We start from the raw sequence: 15,171 nt of genomic DNA on the forward strand, positions 1-15,171 counted from the left end.
TGATGAGAGAAGTATATAACTGTATGAAATTGCCCTATTTGTAAGTGCATTGCGACCAGTTTGACAGATTTTTAATTTTTAGGATCACACAAAAGTAATTTTCTGTGTATTAAAGGAACATGTATTGAGCTTATTGGGCCTGTTTAAATTATCTAAAAACAAATTATAAAAGTTCATATCAGACATTAATACTTATGCGGAAGTTCCTTTTTGTATGATTTTCTAGCTTTCTTATTCCTTGATAATACTGTTTGTGCATCCACACATTAAAAGGTTGAAGTTTTCAGATTTTAAATAGTATAATTAAAATTCATCAATAGTTTTTGGTATTATTCAAATATATTAACAAAGCCTATTGTTGTTATTTATGTTTTAAATCCTCAAGCTATTTCAGTACATTTTAATAAAGTGATCATGTCTTTCATAGGTAGTCAGTTAAACAGTATTGATGTAGATTGTTTATTGCTTACTACTAAATATCTTTAGCGGGGGATGGTGAAGGTTGTATTTTACATCACCTATTTCTGACTACTGTGTCTCCATTTTTTAGTCATTTTGATTATTATGTCAAAATGTTCTGTTACATTTATAACTATTTTTCACATATATGTATAAAAATTTATATATATATATAAATATACACACACACACATACACACGCACACACACATAGTCAATGATAATCAAAATTTCCCTTCAATCACTTATCCCTACTAGGAATTATTATTTGGGAGAAGGTAGGGTAAAAAGGCTGCACAAAATTTATTATTTATTTATTTATCTATTTTTACTATGTGATTTGGGGCAGGGCAGTTGGCTAGTTAAAGATATTTGATTTAGTAATGGGAAGGGAATTGTAAACATGTATATTATATAAATGGTATTTATAATTATAAAACTCTCTATATAAACAGATCAGCCAAAATAAATTGAGAAACACCACCACCATCAAAAGTGAGCTTTTCCCAAAAGATAGTAGAGAGTTGTAGACAGGAAACAGAATCTGTTGCAATGGTCAGGAGGGAGCTAGAGTGGCCTGGGATTATGGCTCAGAATGTCTGTCCAGGCTTCCCCCTTTCTTATTCCACGCCCATTTCCATAATGCACACAGGCTTGTCAACTCCTGCTAGGTGTCCAAAGTAGGAAATAGGCTTAGCCTATAACAAGTGCTTAGTGATTGAATTAGCATTAGATAATTAGTATCTGTTAATATATTTTAAAAATAGAGACTGTATATGATAAATATTATAATTTCTATCATATATATTTACAATCATGAATAATTATTCTGTATGGAATAGCAATGCAAGTGGCTCATCACCTTCACTTTTTTTAACACCTACCTAATACCCCCTAAGGTCTTAGTATTTATGTTTTGAAAAGAGTTTCCTATAAAAATAAACAATCTAATATATAAAGTTAATATTCTTCTATGGGAGTGTTGTTGGAAACTTGACACGTCCTTCGAAAAACTTAAAGCAATATTTTTAATCTAAGAAAAGGAATTAAAGAAATAAGCCGTACTAATTTTGAAAAAGAATTGGCAAAAAACTAATATATAACAGCACTTTTCTGATAAATGTTTCAGATAGCTGAAAACTTTAGAAAGGCATATTTTTAAGTGTCCTTATAAATCTGTTGCAATGATAAACCGTGGCAAATTGTGAAACAGCTAAAGTCTTTGCACAACAGAATACCTATGGTCCTATCTAGCTGACATTTCAAATTGTTACATATGTTGGAACAGAGACCACTGGCTACATAGCCTTCTCAAAAAGTGAAATGAAGAGATATAAAATATTTTACATCATAATTACTTATTTGAACTGTTACTTTTCAAATTTATGCTTATCTCACTAACTCTATACTTTTTCTATATGCAGTTTAAGTCTTATGATACATATTCAGATTCCTTTGGTAAAGGTGATTTATGGTGTTTCTCCTAAGATAACGAAGATAATGAAGGTTTTTATTGGCACAAAAGAAATGAAGCTTCATTGATTAGAATGAGTAAGATCAAAAGAGACATTAGTCAGTGTTAAGGAACTGGATAATTTAAATTTTAGTTCCTTGGTTCAACTATTAACTGGCTAAATGTATTTTCTGTTAATATTAAAAGGCTGTTCCATATAGAGAAAGTAAAATCCTTCACAAAATAGAAAATACCTTTTTTCTTAAAGACTATAATGCAAAATTGAATGTCACCCTTAAAATATTAAACTACAATTAATATTTTACAATTTTTTGTTGAAATTCTGAGATGCTTAATCTATTATGAAATTATTAAACATACATACTTTTGAATTTTATAAATATATGACAATAAATGAAAAATGTGAATGGTATTATTTCCCAAGGAATTTATCACGTTCGGTTTTGAAAAATGCCCAGTTTTAGACACTCACTATATTGTTTTAGAGACTTCAACTTCTGCATTAGGATTATATAACAAATCAAGTTACATTTTTATAATTAAACAGCCAAACTTGTAGGGCCACTTATCATGTATATTTAGTGCATCTAAATAATATATTGTGTAGGATATTTCAACTCTAAAATAAAAGTGCAGACTTTAAATATATTTTAAAAACACATCTAAGATATCCTTCCCTAGGTAAATAGATAAAATGGTACATCCAGACAATGTAATATTATTCAATGCTAAAAAGAAATGAGCCATTGCATCATGAAAAAAAAAAAAAACATGAAAGAACCTTAAATGCACATTACTAAGTGAAAGAAACCAATCTGAATAAGCTACATACCATATGATTCCAACTATATGACATTCTGGAAAAGGAAAAGCTATCGAGACAGTTAAAAATATCAGTGGTTCCCAAGGGTTAGGAGAGAAAGAGGGATGAAAAGGCAGAATACAGAGGAATTTTAGGGCAGGAAACTATTTTGTATAATACTGTAATGGTGGGTACATTTTATTATGCATTCATCAAAACCCATATAATGACAACACAAAGAGTAACTCTTAATGCAAACTATGTATGGACTCTAGGTAAAAATGATGTCAGTGGTGTCAATCCAAGTTCATCGGTTGTAACAAATGTACCATTCTCCATGTTCATAATGGGGGGGAGGCTATACATGTATTGGGGCAGGCAGTATATGAGAATTCTGTAGATTTCTCTCAATTTTGGTGTGAACCCGAAACTTTTCTAAAAAGTAAAGTGTATCTAAAAAAATGGAGGAAAAAAATACAGTGTCCTACTTTTAAAATCTTCCAAGGAATGGCTAACAGGCCTGGATTTACTGAGAATGTCTATAAACACAATACACAATCTTTTATGTCATTTAATACTTTAAAAAAATGACATGTTAGGGGGGCCCTGGGTGGCTCAGTCGGTTAAGTGTCCAACTTGAGCTCAGGTCATGATCTCATGGTCGGTGGATTCGAGCCCCATGTTGACCTCTGTTCTGACAGCTCAAACCTGGAGCCTCCTTCGGATTCTGTCTCAGTCTCTCTGCCCCTCCCCTGCTTATGTCTCTGTCTCTGTCTCTTAAAAGTAAATAAGCATTAAAAAAAAAAAAATGACACCTTAGGTGATTACTAACACATGCGAAAGTCTTAAAACATTTTCAACTTCCTATTTTTGTATGATGGGACCCACCAATGAACCAGACCAGATCTTGCTGTAAAGAAATATTTCTATTTCCTTAAATAAACTTTCCTCTGATGGGACAGTAAGTCTCAGGCTTAGTATATAAAAACCCCAAAATATTTTCGTCTGTTTTCCACCAATAAGCACTGGGAAGCAGAATATTTTTCTTTTCATTTTTCAAGAACATCAGAGAGTTTTGCATTTAACCTTCCAGGTAACATATCTATCTGGCTTAGCCTTGGTGACATTATGTAGAAATGACAGCAAATTGAAAGTTATTGTTCATAGATTCCTCAAAACAGAAATGGCAGTTTGAGGAGCTAATTTTTACTCTTGTTAACCATATTTAAGCAGGAAAAAAGTCTATATTTATTATACTATGAATTTTAAAATATTTTAATATTTCTTTTTGTAATAATGAATGAGAAATCAGTAGAATAGCAAGCATGGGACCACTATAAAAATTCTTTTTTGAAGCCATTTATTTTGATTTCTTAAAATGGAAAGGGCAGATGCTGATATGGAAATATCTGTTTTAGTTTTTATTAGACAGTAGGTAAAAATATTTCATATTAATAGAAAATGACCTATTTCTACAAACAATGTAAAAAAGCCATTTTATAAAGTACTTTCAGAAAATATTTAAAAATCATAAAGTGATTAAACTTAACTTGATATCCTTTTAGGGTTGTAAACTGAGAGTTTATTACAGTGATCATGGGAGAACAGCCATGTGTAGGAGTTGGAGAAAGAAAGATAAGCTGACTTGTTGAAGTACCATGATTACTGGAGGGAACTGTGGTTAGTCAACACATGGCCTTTTTTCCTATGAGGCAATCAAGAAGAAATGAAAGGAACTAGGTCAAAGACACAAGACCATATAAATAAAGACTAGGGATTTAGTTATGCCACCTCAGATTCAGTGTAGTTTGATAAAACAAAGAGGAAAACTGAGAGTCAATGACTAGTCATTTGGCTTCTCTGATCCTCAGTTTGTTGCCATAATAAGATAATGGTATTGATTAGAATATGAGAATAGCAAACAATAAAATAATATAAAGCTAATAGATCAATGCAATGTTACTGTGACGGTCACTGTAAAAATGTCCAGAAATTCCCAGATACTTCCCATTTGATACTATCTTATTGTCAAGGGGTTTCAAGAAAAATAAAAATAAGAACAAAGAAAAATTACTTAACTTTCATTCTCTCCCACTGTACAAAACTTCTGTAACTACTTAATTGAAAGAAGTTCAGAAATTATAACAAAACACAGATACTATATAAAAATTTTCATTTTGAAATGTATACTCATATGTTTTAATGGGTGGTATATATATATTAAGATATACATTTGAGAGTGGGCTATTCCGAAATAAGAAAGATTAAGTGTGCTTTAAAATAATGCATATCTTGAAAATGAACATTTTCTCTTTTGTAATTTCTATACTACTTCATTTTTATCTGGCAATGAAGTACTTGACGATGTTTACATAAGAGAAATAAATATTTATGTCTAAGCCACCAATTTCTTTCACTTTATAAAAACAATTTAACTTCCATATAAAGAATTATCATTTATGGGGCACCTGGGTGGCTCAGTTGGTTAAGCTTCCGACTATGGATTTCAGCTTAGGTCAGGATCTTATGACTAGTGAGATCAAGCCCCTATCAGGCTCTGTGCTGACAGCGTGGAGAGTGCTTGGGATTTTTTCTCCCTCTATCTGCCCCTCCTTTGCTTGTACACATATGCACACTCTTTCTCTCTCTCAAAAAAAAAAAAAAAATCAATAAACACTAAAAAAATTATCATTTGAACCCAGATTCAGTACTAAAACAAAAAACAAACGTAATGATTTATTAAGAGCACAGGACCTGGATTCTAAATGTGACTCTACATAAATTATTCAACTTCTTTAGGCCTCACTGTTCTCATCTAAAACATGAGAGAAATGATACTTACTTCTGAGAGGTTTTTATGAGGAGTGATTGAAATATTGCACGTATGGCATTCCACACAGCGTGTGACACAGTACACGTTAAAAAATAAAACCAAAGCCATTTTTGTTTCATACCTTGGGTGTGGATGAGCAGCGGACCCTAGTAATTTTCTACAACTTTACTCTTATGATGTTTAAACCGAATTACAGTTAATACATTAACCAAGGAGATTTAAAAAATCTCTTTAAGTATTTATATCTGCCTTTATAAACGTTTGCTAGCAATGGAAACTACTTAACAATTCTTGCATTATTAAAGTTATTAACTATATTCCTGTATTCTATTAAGATAACGTCTGATTACTTTGGCCTCCTACTAGTCATCGACATTTCTAAGAAGACTCTGGAACTAGTTTACTATGAAAGAAACAGTATTTAGTAGTGTTTCTAAATTATTTTTGCAATATGAGTCTACTGATGATATATTATTTATCCCCAAATAGAAGTCACTCAATGATTATACATTTATTACACTGAGACCTTGGATTTGATCAAGTTAGAAATGAAAACACACAAGGACATAAAAGATTTGTACCAGTAATAAAGAAAACACATATAACGAAGTTTTTCCTCAGTTTTCTTTATTACAACAATGGAGACACAGAGGTACAGAAAATAAAATGACATTTAATATACTATGAAACACATGCATAGGATTACACATAGTGTTGGATATTATGTCGGGGTTTTAAATAAGAGATGATATTGAAGACAATACATTTATAACGCACATTTTTTTCAAGAAAATAAGCTATGATGAAAACAAATGCAATTAAAATGGTCAGAAACAGTCACTTTAAAACACAAGTGTTATACATAAAATCAGTGTAAGATGTGAGATAACAATATTCTGAAAGAAGTTCATGAATCATGGATGTTACTTAAAATAGCAATTTTTAATTGCTTGCATTAAAAAAAAAGATTAGCTAAGAGATTTATTTCATAGTATCCATTTAGTTCACATACAGAATAAAAATAAATATGGTATAATTAAGAAAAAGATTCCATCTCTTAATATATGCAGTGTTCGCAATGTGTAACTGTTATCCTTTTTATTAAAGTGGAATGATAAAGAATAACTTAATTTAACTTGAACATACACACATTAAGAAATTTTACAATATACCTAAACTTAATACATTCAATTAGTTAATACTTAAAATGAAAAGTAATTCTACTTGAATGAACCTATCTTTAAAAATTAGGTAAAATAAAAGTCCAGCAACGAAGCCATTGGGACATCAGTTTACAGTTCAGATCAGCATAGATATAGTACTCTTACACATATGTGCTTTCCTTAGTTATTTCACTTTTTTTCAATTTAGGCTGTGAAATTAGTTAATAGCCATAAAGGAAGAGTGGATTACTACCAAAAACCTTTAAGCAACTCATAATCTTAGATAAGAATATAAGACCAAAGGTGTTTGGAAAACAAAGGATTGGTATTAAACTCCTATCTCGGTCTTATTTCAGAACAATTAAATTAGATTTAAGATTACTGAATTTTTTTACCTTAGATAAGAATTGAGGTGTTGCTTAATATAGTGTTATAACCTTTATGTATTTCATCAAGTTTTTAAGTACAATAAATGAGAAGGAAATAATACTACAGCTTTATATTTAAAAGTTAAAAAAATGTTAACTCTAAATTTTAATTCTACCAATTTAAATAGTAAACCAGAAGAGATCAGGTTAATTAGATGTTAGAAAGATATTTGGTTTGTGTGTTTAGTTAGTTCTTGAAATTTACTTGCTAATATCTTCTGAATTATAATATAATTAGAATTATAGTATTAATAGTGATTAAATAATACTCTATTTTTTTATGACATAACAGCTGATTTGGAAATGGAATTTTTACCAACTTCAAGTTATACTGAAATGATTTCAAGGGCTGTTTGTAGAATATTTGCATCTCCAATCATGTGAAATATGCAAATTTGAGCTATCCATTCAATGCATTAGCCTTTCAGAAGGTTTTCTGATATATATCCCCACCACGAATGCTAAGATTTTAAAATTTACCAGCTGATCAACAGAAAAGGAGTAGAAAAAATACACCCTATTCATTCATGGTCAGAAATTGAGAGGGAGGAAACAAAACCTAGAGGGGGTGGGAAAAAGAGAGAAAGACAGAGCAATAGAGACAAAGAGGAGGGAAAAAAAAGGGAATATAGGAGAGAGAAAGAGAATATTAGAGAGAATGAATTGGAAAAAAAGAAAGGAAGAAGGAAGGAAGCAAGGAAACAAGCCAAAATTAGAGAAAACCTACTTCATTGGTACTTATTCAAAGGTTGTTTTGAGCCATAATAAAATACATAAAATGATACAATTAGATATGACCTTCATGATCTTATATCTTTATTCATTAAGTAAAATTACCATATAAGGGCTAAAGAAGATTATAAATAATATTTATTTACATAGTATTGTAACACACTATTTAAAGCTCTACTAATATCTAAACCAAAACCAAACAGGTGGAAATTTTCTGATAATTTTACATGACTAGAAAGATTTCTCGACTACTTCAAACTGAAAGTATTATTATATGTAACATTACCTAACTATTCTTGAAAATTAAACCCAGACATACTTAATGATTGTATTGGTGATATAAATATCTTAAATCACCAAGATAATTTGTAATTTCAAAATTTACTTTTCCATTCTTAGGGTATGTATACCATATTAAGAAATAAAATACTTTTCAGATATCTAAAAGAGTTCATTCAGATCCCAAAAAGATTAATTATGTCTTACATACTGTATTTTCTTAAATATAAATGAATAATCATAAATCCATTTGACTCAAACTATACAACCTATGAAGTACTGCATGTACTTGTATTTTTTAATTCTTAATTTAAAAAAATTCTGTGTATTTAATAGTAAAAATGATTGGCAATGAAATTATTTGTGCATGAATTCATTTTATATATACCACTAAAATTATACAAAACTGTTAATCCAATGTCCAGACTATATGTATTTATTGCATTAAAAAAACACTTAAGATACTTTAGGCTAAAAAAAAAAGAGAAATTAAAAAAAATAAAGCCATAAGACATATTAACCTTGTCCATGTCTATCACTAATGAATACATATATATTCATTTGTGTAATTATTTGGAAACAGTAGGTGTGTAGCATTTATAAAATACAGTTATTCCCAATGACTAATATGAGAAGAAAGAGGATGAAAAATGGCCATTGACCTAAATTGCCCATGTAAGAAGTTTCGTAAGAAAGAATTTACTGCTATCTCCTAGGCATAGCCTGTTGGCATATCTGGCCCATGGTATTGGCAAGCCAGTGATCTGAGAAATAATTAGAGTTTTGTCTGAAGTAGAGGAAACAGTAAGATTAAATGATAAAAGGAGGCAAGAAGATAGACAAGTAAAGAGCTGAGAGAAGAAAAACAAGGAGATATTCATGTTTATATAAGAAGTTAATCCTCATGCTCCATATGCGGATACAATAATCATCCTTAAGTAAATCAACCTAAATTTATAACCGGTATAATATGATCAAAACAAACTTCTGGAATGATTTAATATTTGGAGATATGATATACACATCAACAGACATAGACACATACTTCTGATTATATATAATGATTAACATAAAACTTACCTTAACACACAGTTCACATTTTATATGTTTCAGGCAAAGGATTTTATTTTATTTAGACCTATAGATAGATACTAATTAGACTGTCAGATTACATGGTTGCATATAACAAAACTAAAACTCAGAGACTTAAAAAGATAATTTAGCAACATTTGCATATTTATTAAGATTTTTTTAATCTGAGAAGATAATTTGTAATCTCTAAGGTCTCATTTATTGAACTGTTTTAGCTGTACTGTTTAGAATGTTGTGCTTTCCTATTTCCCGTGGAAATAAGCTAAACACAGAGCTTGTATGTTAAGATGTCTGAAGATCTATTTTCAAGAATTTATGCATATCTCAGAACTGTAAAATAACTGCTCTTCTAATCATAACATTTGGTCAAATGAAATGTTACTTATTAATTTCAGGATTAAAAACTTGATCTGGGGTACCTGGGTAGCTCAGTTGGTTAAGCATCCTACTATTTCAGCTCAGGTCATGGTCTCACGGTTGTGAGATCAAGCCCCACATTGGGCTCTGTGCTGAGCCTGGAGCCTGCAGCCTGCCTGAGATTCTCTCTTTCCCTCTCTCTCTGCTCCTCCCCACCCCTAAAAAATAGTTCAGGAAAAAACGTTGATCTGTACTGAGATGTTTACAAAAAATAATGAAGAATTTAATAAGTGTTAAATAATTATGCTGAGACAATAAATTTTTAATTTTAAATTCTTTTCTCAACTGTCAAAATATCACTTTAAGTGCCATGTAAACTTGACTTTGAGCATTCTTCATACCACTGTTGGTTACTTTGAGTCGTAGAATGTTAAATAAAAAAAATCAACTCTGGTATCTTATGAAAGACATATTCCATATTCTCCACAAAATTATGTTGCTATCATATACTAGCCTAAATAATTTCTACCGGACTTTCTTGTGGAAACATTTATCTTCTTGAAAAGGTCCAGTCAGATTATGGTAAACAGGAAATATTGTTCCTCGAAGAGTTATTGGAACTCTTTTCTTTCCTAGCGCTTTCTACATATTAGTAACCAACAAATCTACATATCTTCTCCAAAAATAGACATACTATGCACTTATAATTGGTTAATTAATAATTTTAAAATGTTGGCTATGGTCTTCTTAAAAACAGAACATTCCCCAAACTGCATTAGTCTGGATATTCCTTTGTCTCAGTGGAAGAGAAAGGAAGGAAGCAAAAGCATGTTTAATCTGTGGCTGGGTTACTCCTGCATTCTAAAGGTCTGTTGCTACGTGAGAAGAAAAAAGGACAGCAGTGGACAGCAGAGTTTAGAAAAGATAATGACAGACTACTAAAGAGAAATCTAGCTTTAGATCTTACATTATAGGATCCTGTAGCTATTGTTTTAAGGAGTAAAAGAATACTTTCATGAAACAAAATAAATAGTTTTTGATGAGTGAATCTCAAAGCCCAAAATCCAATAATTTAATTTCGCACATTAGTATGGTCACTCTTGTCATATACATAAACCTGCTTGCTTTCTAATTGTCCTGAATGAGTAGTAAGAATTACTTGCTAGGCAGGGTGTGGTTAGAAGTGAAAAACACAAAACACTTTTCTCATTTTATAATGAATGAAAATTGAACACTAACGTCATTGCTTGTGATAATCCCTCAAATATAGCTTCCTCTGAAAAATGTAGTAACACCTCCTCATCTCAATTTCATCTTCTTGCAAGCAGTAGCTAAAATATTTGCTTCTCTCTCTGGTCTTTACAAAGAAACGGACTCTTTGTGTCCAGGAAGTTGTAATAAAGAAGTATGCATATATGTTGTGAGAAAATCAATACTCAATGCCAACTCATAGCACAATCCATATCCAGTGAACAGAGTGCAACTTTTTAAACACATTCATATTTAAATTACTAAATTGGATATTTTAAAGTTAGTGTTCAAATTTAAAAGAAGAAAACTATTTCATTTTTATTTCTTATGATATTTTAGGTCAAAAAAATGAAAATAGGCAGCACAGTACGGATACATATCTAATATAATAAAAGCTATTAGCTTTTGTTGTATATAAATGGTAAACACCATGAAATTTTATAAACGTCCATAAAGTTGGAAATTTACATTTAAAAGAATAACAATTAAAACCAATATAAAAGATCCACAATTCTACATAATAAAATACAATGTATGGTCATGGATATTGAATTATTTTTGCAAAATAATCAAGTGAGAGAAGATTAGATGTAGCAAATGCTTAAGTTCCAAGTAAGAGTGACATGATATTTAACAAGGTCAACTTTAGAAACTAAAGGAAACTTCAGAATGAAGCAAGTTATGCAATGAACTGCATCCGGGAAGAAACAATCCTGATTCTATTTCTTTCAGTGATTTTCTGACAAATTATCTACTTTAAAGGTTGACAATTTGGGGAAGGGAAAATAGGCTAATTGTTCATGAGTGAAATACATGCATAATTAGTTGGACCACAGAAAAACTTTCATCATAATATGAGATTGGCCTTGTAAATTTGCAGGGCATAAAAGTAAATATCATATAACAACAACATTAAAACATCCAAGACAAACTGAGGGCTATAATGAAAGAAAACCCAGCAGCATTCAGCTGCCATGACTGGCTTCCATTTTCGCCTTTATTCGCTTCACAGCATTTATCTGCATGACGGAAATTGTTTTTGAAAATAGAATAAGAATAAAATAATTAAGGAAAAAAAGAGTAGAGTTACAACATGAAAGTAAAGAAAAAGAAAAAAAGTGACAATGGGAAAGAAAAAAAAAGAGAAAATAATTAATGCAAGATTTACACAAAGCCATTACAAATTCCTACAAAAAAATTATTTTGATACAAGAAAAAGAATGGCTAAAATCTGTATACAACTTTTCTAAATAGTTGTCACATATTTAAAACATAACTGAGCCTCAATATTAATAAAGTTTATTTCACATAAATCAGACAGTTGTTCTGTCATTGATTCTTTAGAAATAAGTATCTTATTTATTCTCTATTGAAGATACAACTTATGAGTGAGAAGGCACCTGTCATTTCACTGTGCTACTGGTAAATTCACATTGCTACTGTAAATATGAACTCATCATATTCTATAATGTTTACCGATATTACTTTTTGCTACCATCATATCTGAGAAGAAATATTTAATAAAAGTAGTTACATTTTTAACAATGAATAAACTACCAAGATATATCCATGAAAATGACATATTCATAATGGAAATTTGCCATAAGGGTAGAAGCAAGGTGCATTGACCCAACTGACCATAAGCATGGTCTAGACATATGTCATTGTACCACTTTAAAAATAATTTTGAGAACAAAGGATCATGAAAATATACTTTTTCATTATGTGCTAAATTCAAAGGAATATTGTTTTGGGTATAGTATTAATATTTAGCATTGACTGAGATTTCCAAATAGTTAAAATAAAGGTCTCTCCAATTTTAACTGAACTTTAATTTCACCATTGTTTTAGAATTTCTCTAATGTATGTTCTGAACAGATCATAAATTTAACTTTAAGAAAACATGTTTGCATTTGCCATGCACTTGAATATGTTGTTTTTGTGTTCATGTTGAGTTATTCAGAACTGCAAGGGTATACTAGTGTGGCTTGGAACTAGACTGAGTGCCATCAAAATAATTTTACTGTACAGTTCATTAGAAGTATAATGAAAAACACCATGTAAATACACACACACACACACACACACACACACACACACCTGAATATTTTTAACAATTTATTTAGTGGTGGTGATTTATATAATTTCTTTGTCAGCTTCTTATATTTGAGGAACTCTCAAAGATGCGTTACATGCTTGAATTCAGATGATAGAATTGTTTTACCATCAGATCTAAACAATGCATGAATGGAATTGTTTGTCATCAAATTATATTGATAATGCTAAAATTAGACATGTGTTCAATTCATAGCAACAAAATCAGAAAAGGAAGCAATTACTAAAAGAAAAATGGTCTTTTTTTGGTTAAAAAAAAACGGTATTAAAAATGTCATAAACCAAAACCAAAAGAAATGGTGGGAAATGCTTTTCAAAATAAATTCATCTCCAAGGATTTTTAAAAGAGTAGTATATTTAGTAATAAAAATTACAGAATGAATCAATAAATGTCATTTTATCAGGTTCTCATTTATAGATTTATAATCATTTTATAAGAATTTGTTATAACTATTCAATATTCTCATTGTTTATAAATAAATGAGATGGAATTATGCTGTATGAATATTCCAAAAGGGAATACAATTGTGATTTTGCACTCTATTTCTATGTAAATCAACAAATACATCTTTCAAAATAAACACGTTGAGAGTGAAAATGAGAAAATATTATTCATCAGAAAGTATCTTTTAAATCACAATAATAAACTATGGAGAAATGTGGTATTCACTAATGTACATGCATAGAAAAACCATTATTATCAACGTAATATGTAATATATGAGTTTAAGGTGAGCATATTGTGAAAAAAAATAGCTCTTCAGCCCAATGAATACATGTACTCTATATTTAGCCTGCTGCTTACCAAAAATTAAATACATGGAATGCACATAAGCGATGACTTTCCAAATTCAAAAGCCCATAAACTTATTTAGACAATTTACAATGCATGCCACCAAAAATGAATTAAAACTAAATTAATTTGTAAATTTCACATCTTCTAAAATTTGAATAAAAAGACTTAAGTTCTGCTAGTTTATTACAGAGAACTCATTTCAGATTTGAGCTTGAATTTATAATATTTATTTTAAAATGGAATAAGAAATTATAAAGCCACAAGAATAACTTTGATGAAGATGTATGAAGATCATTTTCCTCATTTTACCAATACATAATTCTAACTCTATAGGATATTGTGGGTGTAAAGGCTCCCAAATTCACCATCACCCATCACAGTCTTTAAAACCGCCCCATGAAACCTTCTACAGTTAAACTGAACAATTTTTAAACTATAAAGGCATGCCTTTAATGTGGCTTTCCACGAGGCTTTAGCAGTCAGTGGATTCTTAAAGATGAATTAATCTTTTATTATTTCTCCTTTTCCAGGAAGTGCCTAATTGCTTTGTATCAGCAACACAGTTTAATGGGGGAAGAAATATGTCTCCCATCTTCTCAGATAGCTTTGTCTGACTTCTCCTTGACCACATGATCTGCTTCATCAGCTGTGAAACACATTCCAACTTTTTTCATCCTAAAGCCCTTCTGACACTGTTTCCCCTCCCTCCCCTCTCTGCTCACCTTCATAACTACAGTCTTCTTATTTTTCCAGGAATTCTACAACATCTTACTCTCACTGGGTATGGTGGTGTGGTTTCCTCTTCCTGTATAATATCACAGTTCCTTTGGGCACAACTCTTAATCCTCTATTCCTTAGTAACCCAAGAAGTACACCTTGAACATCGATGCTGCACTCATCACCCTTCTAGGGTGACATCAATGAGTATTTCAGACATCAACTCTTTTTCATAGAGATAAGGCATTACTCATTGTGTGATTTTATCCTCACCCAGGCCTCAAATACCATTCACCTGTTAATGTTATCATCATAATGTATATTTCCAAGCTATGGACTGACTTCTCATCTTTATACACACACATATAACTACTACTTGACATTTCAAACTTAATGGATACCAAACTGAAAAGAAACTCAAAAGTCATCAATATCTACTGAATTGAATCTATTACACATGTAAGCTTAACCTAAATACACATTGTGTCCAGGATTTATCCATGGCTTTCTTTTTCTACTGCCATCATTATTTTTTCAAGCATTCCTGTTTATCCATCTCTTTCTTTTACCCATATGAGCAAGATTAATCTGTCTATAATGCCTATCTATGCATAACACCCCCCTGTTTCAAACGACTTCTTCCTGTTTTCAGGATCTCTTTTAAAAGTGTTTAT

At 30.6% G+C, this 15,171-nt stretch overlaps 1 protein-coding gene across 4 annotated transcripts in view; it reads right to left on the reverse strand.

Annotated features, from left to right (window-relative positions):
* The window catches only part of NCAM2 (neural cell adhesion molecule 2), a 517,977-nt gene that overhangs the window by 35,274 nt on the left and 467,532 nt on the right, over positions 1–15,171 (reverse strand). The window contains exon 16 of one of the 4 annotated variants that reach the window (XM_027041785.2): positions 6,561–11,889. The exons of the other annotated variants lie outside the window; for them this stretch is intronic. Within the exon in view, the coding sequence (XP_026897586.1) occupies positions 11,783–11,889 (107 nt within the window). The 3' untranslated portion in view covers positions 6,561–11,782. Of the gene's footprint in view, positions 1–6,560; positions 11,890–15,171 lie in introns of those variants that run through there. 4 annotated transcript variants of the gene reach the window in all.

The sequence above is a fragment of the Acinonyx jubatus genome, chromosome C2 (genome assembly GCF_027475565.1).
Source record: "Acinonyx jubatus isolate Ajub_Pintada_27869175 chromosome C2, VMU_Ajub_asm_v1.0, whole genome shotgun sequence".
Classification (NCBI taxonomy): Eukaryota; Metazoa; Chordata; class Mammalia; order Carnivora; family Felidae; genus Acinonyx; species Acinonyx jubatus.